The sequence below is a fragment of the Pygoscelis adeliae genome, unplaced genomic scaffold (genome assembly GCF_000699105.1).
Source record: "Pygoscelis adeliae isolate BGI_AS28 unplaced genomic scaffold, ASM69910v1 Scaffold68, whole genome shotgun sequence".
In the NCBI taxonomy this organism is placed as follows: Eukaryota; Metazoa; Chordata; class Aves; order Sphenisciformes; family Spheniscidae; genus Pygoscelis; species Pygoscelis adeliae.
In genome coordinates, this window is record NW_008825501.1 from 4301798 (window position 1) to 4309590 (window position 7793).

Consider the following 7793-nt stretch of genomic DNA (forward strand, 5'->3'; position numbering starts at 1 on the left):
GCAGTAAGGCCTTCCACCATTCCAGCATGGGAATGGTTTCCTGATTAAACATTTTATCTCTGCGTGTTGTCCCCCCCCCGTCCCCGTCCCCCCCCCAAAAAAAAAGGTCTAAGAAGACAAAGGTAGTTGAACAAGACAACACCAACATCTGGTACAACTGTCTATGTTGCTGTGGAGGGACACCATCATGAGTTGCACTGTCCTCCAGATGCACTCACCATTCCCAGTGGTACAGGAAGATTATATAGTGAGCCCAAAGGCCCACGCCAGCACTGGCACTGCACTAAGGTGTGCTTGGAGAGAGTCCCCATCCTGAAGAATTTACAATTTAAATAGAAAGACAGATCAAGGCATGAGAAGAATAAACCTCTGTAGCAATAGGTTAACATCTGACTGCTGTTTTCTGACCAAAAGGCCACCTTAAGGTATGTGGCTAAATAACATCAAGTTTCATGCCTCAAGTTGTCATCTTGCTGGCTTCATTCCCCTTTCCCACACTGCATGGCTTAGCTAGAGCTCAGGTAAACACACTGCAGTAGAGGGATCACTTCGTATTGACACAACAGGTACTGAACATTGTCTGAGACTGACTCCCAGGCTTGCTGGCTCAGCACTCTGACGCAGTAAGGCAAACGCTATATTTTTATAAATTTCACCACAGAAAACAATGTTAGCATCCCTCATTTTATTTTTGCGAGATGCTACATAATTGCTTCCTAATAAAAAAAATAAATTCTGAAGCAGAAATCCCAGGTCAGCAACAGATGGGAAGATCCAGCAGAAGCAAGGACAGAGACAGCTAAGTCCAGAGCTAACTAGAATTATGAAACTTGATATTGTGCCCTGGTGATCCCCAAAGATGGAAAAAACACCTTACAAGTATGTGTGTATGCTTGTTAAAGGAGTCCAAACACATAACAGAGGGAAGCCAATTAAAAAGGTACTAAATACAGAAGACTACAACTTCAGTGATTAGTGCTAGGTAATTTGCCTTGTGATAAACAAGCCATTCAAATCAGTAATAGACCTGAGGTTGTTCCACAGCTTGAAAGCATTTCTCTGAACTTTATCTGGTACCACAGCAAGTGCCAAAGTATAAGTTAAATCTTGCCATGCAGCTCTATATCTTCAAAGCTAACAATCCCAGTAAGTGTTTGTGAAAGGTACCCACCATCTTCAGACATTATGCTGACCACCACGATCACTAAATCAGCATAGGTGCAGCTCAGTTGCTATGTGTCATAGCCAGGTGCAGCTTGTAACTTCTTCTAAGTACTACAAAATGAAATGAATGAATGAAGGAGAGGCCAGGTTGGATTTTTTTCCCCGAATCTATGGAAAATAAATTACTTCTTGGGGACTATCCCTATCCAAGAAACAAAACCCATCATCCAACTGTGAAAAATCTCAATTTCATCACTACAGTATTGAGAAGGAGGGGGAAGAAGGAAGAGGAAAAAAGAAGAAAAAAATGATAGCTGAAAAAAACATAAAAGAAAACCATCAGTGAAAATTGCCCCTGAAACTTTGCAGAATTGTAACGGCTTTCTCTTGCTTAAATTGATTGGTGTAGCAATGCTATAAAATGACTATTAGGATTCATTGTGCACAACAGAAAGTGTGAAATGTCAGCAGACTATACAGCAAAAGTAATGGGTCCTGAACCCCTGTTAGTCAAAAATGATTTTGTTTCAAATTAGAAATTGATTTTTTTGGACACAGGCCCTTTACAGGCTTCCAACTTTTGTAGCTGTGCCTTGGAAGAGATTAACCTCAGCCACTGTTTGGGTCCATGCTGATGATACCCTTTTGAAAGTTTCTTCACAGGGACTGCTTTTTAATGTTGGTATGGTCTTAACCAATAACACAAGTTATTTGTTCCTTTGAGAACTGCACCACATTTCTTCTCATTTTGCCATTTTCTTTATTTTTATGCTGACATATACAGCAAACTGGCTGACAAGTTATAATAAATAAAAAAAAAAATCTAGCTCATAATTGAACCAAGGATTATGTTCAAGGCTTGGCAGTGAAACATCCAAGCTGCTTTTGTTCCCAACCCTTTCTCTTCCTAAGAGAGACTGCTTCTCTGCTCCTTAAGTGGAGGTACTAAGCTAAGAGCAGGATAGATTCTAGCCGTACAGACATCCCTGTGTGGCAAAATATCAGGTTGTGATGGTGGAGCCATTACTTGGGGAGGAAAAGAATACGAAGAAGATTACATTTCAAGAGCAAGCCCCACTGCACTTATTCTCTCTACTTGCTGGGAAAGGAAAAAGAATTGTTGAAGTACCTTTTTGAGATTAAAGGGCTATTTTTTCCTTTCCATCAGGAACACCAGCCAAGAAGATCACTTGTTATTTACAAAGCTTTCTATGCTTTTTAGCATTTTAAACGTAGCTACCTTCTCTTGGGTTGTTTTAAGCAACTTGCAATCTTCTCCCTCTAATTGTGCATTTTACTGATACGCTCTTGAACACATATATACAATTTCTAAATGCCATCAGCACACTCATGGCCCTGCAATACAGTATGCTTCCCCTTACCTTTCTTTGACTTGTTGCCTTCCCTCTTGGTTTGCATCAGAAGGGTTTGCCCATCTTCCACATTTGCCCCAAAACCAACCATTTTCTTCCCCAAACTGCTTCCACCACTGCTCCCTGGTGTTCTGGAGGTTTTGCTCACTGCAGGTGTCCTTGGAAAATAATCTTCACGTTTCAACACTGGTGTGCTGGGAGGAAAGAAAGCTCATGCTATTACATGCTGCATTCAGCCCTTTTAACAGTGCACCCAGACCTCTCCCCCACTTTCACTCTCCAGAAGCGTAACCGTCATGCTGCTGGTTGAGCTCTTGTTGAATCCATTGACAATGTCTGAAAGTAGGATGCCTAAGGGTTGAAGAGTTACCAACCTACTTTATCAGCAGTCTTTGGTTATCAGCAGCTGGCAAGCACTCTGACAATTATATTTGGAGTTTTGTGGCATTTGGCACATTCCCTAAAGTATTAGGTCCTGGATTTCCTGAGTGGTTAGGACAGGAGAAGTGGGATGAAGATACAGGAAGTACTTTGTCCAGCACAGTGGAGCAAGGTTGGAAGAAAGAGTAATTAAAAAAATGCTCACTTTGCTAGGATAAACTGGAGTCATGGTTTGCAAAAGGGAAGCAGATCATAGAATCATAGAATCATTTAGGTTGGAAAGGACCTTTAAGATCATCGAGTCCAACCATTAACCTAGCACTGCCAAGTCCACCACTAACCCATGTCCCTAAGCACCACATCTACACGTCTTTTAAATACCTCCAAGGATGGTGATACATTGATTCAAGAAGAAAAGGGATGAGAGGAGATAAGACAAAAAGAGGTGAAATGAATGAACAGAGGTACTTGCAAGCAGGATAAAGAATGTATGAGCAAACTGGTGGGAGAGTATCTGTTGCAGCAAGTGCAGCAGTTTGAGTAGAGTAAGAAAAGAGAAAGCTAACCAGAACCATTATGGTTCAAGATGAACTTCAGCACAAGATCGTAAACACTGTACAGATAGAGCCAGGAGGCAAATTTGGTGATGTGGAGCAAGCATGCCTTCAGTCTCTGCAGACACAGGCAATCACAAAACATTTTGGGAAGACAGGAGGCTATGGAGACCCATCTTTCTCTCAGTAAAGACAACCTACTGCTTTCAAATTCTGCCCTCTGGGAAACAACTACTGCTTTAAATGAGGATTCCCAACATGTATACATCATTAGCCCCGTCACCATTATACAAAGCAATTGAAAACATAAAAAAAATCTCTGGATTATCCACATGGAAGAATAAAATTCATCCCAAGATTATACTGCTCTATTTGGAATCGTGGGAGTGACATACAGCTTTCCTAAGTTAACGGAAGATTAAACAAATCTTTTTCCAGTTTAAGCACCAGTTTACATGGGCAACCCAAAGACTGCCACTGAGTTTGTATTATTTGGGATACAGCGTTGTGGAGGTTGATTCACAAGAATCTTTTACCTAAAAGCTTACACTACTGAAGTTACTGTACATCTGAGGAAAAAGCAGAAATCTGATGTTCCAAAATGATGGCTAAATTAAAAGTTTCAAATCAATGTACTGTATAAGCCATAGTTTAATAGGGCCCACTGCGCCTGTTGGACAATTAGTATTACTCCTGTATTATTAATGCAGAACATTATATAATGGCTTAAGACCTGTAATAACTGGCTGAAGTGTTGGATAAAACTTCTTTGAATAACCTCCATTTACTTCAGGGCTTCTAACTGTGTGACCACTAAAAATATTGCAAAGTGTTATTAAAATTTATGGTGGACTAAATTAGTATCTTATTTGAATTATATGAAATTATTAACCTACTAATTCACACAACCCAGAGTACAGCAAGAGGTGGGTTTGGACCCTAATAACTGTTTAAAGAGGGTTAACAGTGTAATACTTGGCCAGATTTCTCTGATAATACAGGACTTGATATTCCATTTGCCTGTACTTGGATGATTAACAGCATTTAAAAGCACTGAGGTTGTCATTATTTGGATGTTTTCTCAGTTTTTAAAGTACATTTAATTACAATCTACAGATCTTCAAATTGCCCTTTGACTTGTAGATGAGGAGGCGATTACTCCACTGGTTCACTGTGATACCTTTTACATGGCGCGGTTACCTCTAGAATATCGAGTTCTGGTTTAAATAACACTATGGCAGAGGCAATTCAAACAGAAACAGACACCAAGAAGTTGCAGAAGCTAATTTATGAGGAAATAACAAAAGCAAGTGTATTTGCACTTATAGCTCACTAAACAATTAATTAGAGCCTGGTTCTTTAATATTTAATAAAAGAAAGCTCATGCTAAAGTTTTGATGAAGTAAGGATAGACAGTCCAATCTTAAAATGACACACACTTAATGTAAGAGGTGTGCAGACCAAGGAGGGAAAGGGATCATGCAGAGATACAAAAATTCAATAATTAACAACGTACCAAAATTAAACAAAGAAAACATAAGGAAAACAAAAATCTACTTCAGATCATAGTTACTCATTCACCTGTGGAATAATTAGTAAAATGAATTATGTGACTATTGCAACCTGGAAAATTTAAAACCAACATATGGTCCAAAGGGATCAGTTATGTATAGCTAGAGAGATTAAGCGACAAAACAGGTCCTTCTCTATCTTCAAATCCAACAATCCATCGTATCACTCAAATGCAGCGTGGTTACTCGGACTTCCTGCAGGGCACCATGATATCCGATGAATTTTCATGCTATTCCCTGAAACTACACAACAGAGAAGACTGTCTAAATAAAGACCTTATTAACCTACCTAACCTACCTACTAAGGCAGAAGTTGTAGAGTATCATCACCAGAAAAGAAGCGAGTCTCAGCACTGCTGCCTCCTTATGAATATCGAAGTAGATCACCAACAAAGGAAAACACACCTTGAATGTTTTTTCCATTTTGGCTGAGCCTCATATCGCGATATCCCTGCTGAGCATGAATGGCAAATTTTAAATGTCATTCAGGACCCATTGAATACTGCTAGTATTTGCATTCCTTAAAAAGTAGAAAAACATTAACCTTTTGTTTTATTGAATTAAAATGCCATGGAAATGCTGATGTAGTCTTCAGAGACTGAAATACTTTTACAAAGAAGAATAGCTGTCATTTATTAGACACAAAGAACAATTACTTGATAGGATGCTTTCTGACAAAAAGCAGATTGGTATTCTCATCATAGAAAAGGCATTGTAAAAAAACCCAGCACAGACCTCTGAGACTTGAATAATTTAAAGCTGCATTTGGTGCAATTTGAATTTTTCTTTAGGGAGGCAAAGTTAAATACCTTTAATTTGTTCTAATTATTTCAAATTTGCAAGTTAATTATGGCTGATCATTAAATAACAAAAAGGACTATCGTCTCCATAGAGTTTTACCTCCTACCCTCTGCATTACTTAAGCTAGATTTTAGTATGCATGAATTAACTTTCTAAATAATCACACGGTTTGACTAAATGGCTCAGTAAAATGAGCTCTGATCCTCAGAATAAGCATTAATGGACATTAGAAAGGCTGTTGGGACCCATGTTACTTACATTATAAGTATTTTTAATGGGGTCTTATTTACTAATCTTTATGTACTGTTCAAGTTAGGGCACCATATAGATACATTATTCTGCTTTAATAGAGGAAAGTCAGTTCTTCAAGATACTAAAACAAGTGTCCATTTAGAGCCAACTAAATTCATTTTTAAATTGATGCAGGAGAACTCTGATAGAATTTAACTTGTTTTAGCTGCTCATCCTGATGAATCAGCCCAACATAATGGTAGTCTTGGTCTGCAAATGGAGTTTTACAGATCTATTGAATCACTAAGCAACTCAAGCAGCTAAGGTTTTTGCCATAGAGTAGCTTTTACTATGAGCATGTGTACGCCCACAAGGTTTCACCTCTTCCCTGCTCCGTACCTAGCGCTCTTCTGATGGGTTCTCAGTCATCGATCCCAAAGTTGGATGCTCACCTTTCACTGAACTCTGATCTTTCTATGCATTTTTCAGTGCAGATCAGTGGCATCCAGAGAACATGACTACATTATAACTAGCGAGAAACCCAAAATGCAAGGCAATTCATGCCTCCAGTATATATGTTCAACAGATGGCTGCCTTAATGGTACCCTACTGCACCCCGTTGAGGCAAGGGCTTGCGAGTTTAACCATTATCAAACTAACAGATTGCCCTGGTAGGTTAGCTCCAAAAGCAAACATGTTGGAATGTTATTTTCCTGTTCCGCAATTTCTGTTTTAAAAATAAAATAATTAACAGTTCATGTGTGCAATCTGCTGCAATTATATTAGGCCAAGAATGCATAACACTTAATGATGCAAAACTGGTGATAAGTAGACATCCCAAGCAATACGTTTTTGTAGCTAGAACCTCTATTGCCATTTCAGATGCAGTTTGACAAACAGGCTGAAAATTGCTTCCCCAGCACCACTTTGGCTGGGAGAGTATTCAGCCAGATCAGCTTCCAGAGTCAGCTCGGTATAAAGCAGCAGTATCACAAGCGCTGGGACAAAGAAGGTGTCAATAAACCACGGGATCTTCTTTTCAGCAGGGATCCGAATTTACATCAGTTTAAATCAAGTTATCAAACCACACTTTTGAAAATCACCAGCTCCAAACTGAGACTGTTGGGAAGTTGGTTGTCTGCATGGCAAATAAAAAAATATTTGTGGGAAGAAAAGACGGACTGTAGACTTTGGATGAGTGGATTTACGAAGCAACAACAGTGGTCTCCTGAACAACCACAACTTTTTCAGTCCTCTCAAGTGTACTGTGTTGCTCTTTGTAAGCCCCTGCTTCCAGAACTACCAAGTGCCACAGATTTTTCATGTGTTTTTTTCCAACAATGTGTCAGGTAAGGCAGTATGATCACCCTAATCCGCAAGGCAAAGAAGATAAGAAACTGATGCAGTAAAGAAGCTGGGCCCCTGGACAGCAAGCAGGTCAGCAGAGGTGGAAGAGAACTGGAACCAACTCCCAAACACTCGACTCACTGAGTAAAGGAGACACCTGAAATTAGTGCATACACCATGTCTGTCTGCTTAGAGCTGATCATGAGGAAAACCCTGACAACAGAGGTAGAGCTTATGGCCCTCCTTAGCACATCTCCATCTGCAACCTGGAGTCCTTTTTGGAGGGGAAGCATCCTGCCCCTTCTTTCCAGTGGAGCTGGGGAGAAACACGTCAAGACGTACAAGCCAGCAGAGCAGCACATGGGAAAGAG

The 7793-nt window shown here is 39.7% G+C and overlaps 1 protein-coding gene across 1 annotated transcript in view; it reads right to left on the minus strand.

Annotated features, from left to right (window-relative positions):
* KIAA1328 (KIAA1328 ortholog) overlaps window positions 1–7793 on the minus strand; it is a 148432-nt gene that overhangs the window by 4842 nt on the left and 135797 nt on the right. Inside the window, exon 9 of the mRNA XM_009331558.1 lies at window positions 2547–2731. Coding sequence (XP_009329833.1) covers window positions 2547–2731 — 185 coding nt within the window. The remainder of the gene's footprint in view (window positions 1–2546; window positions 2732–7793) is intronic.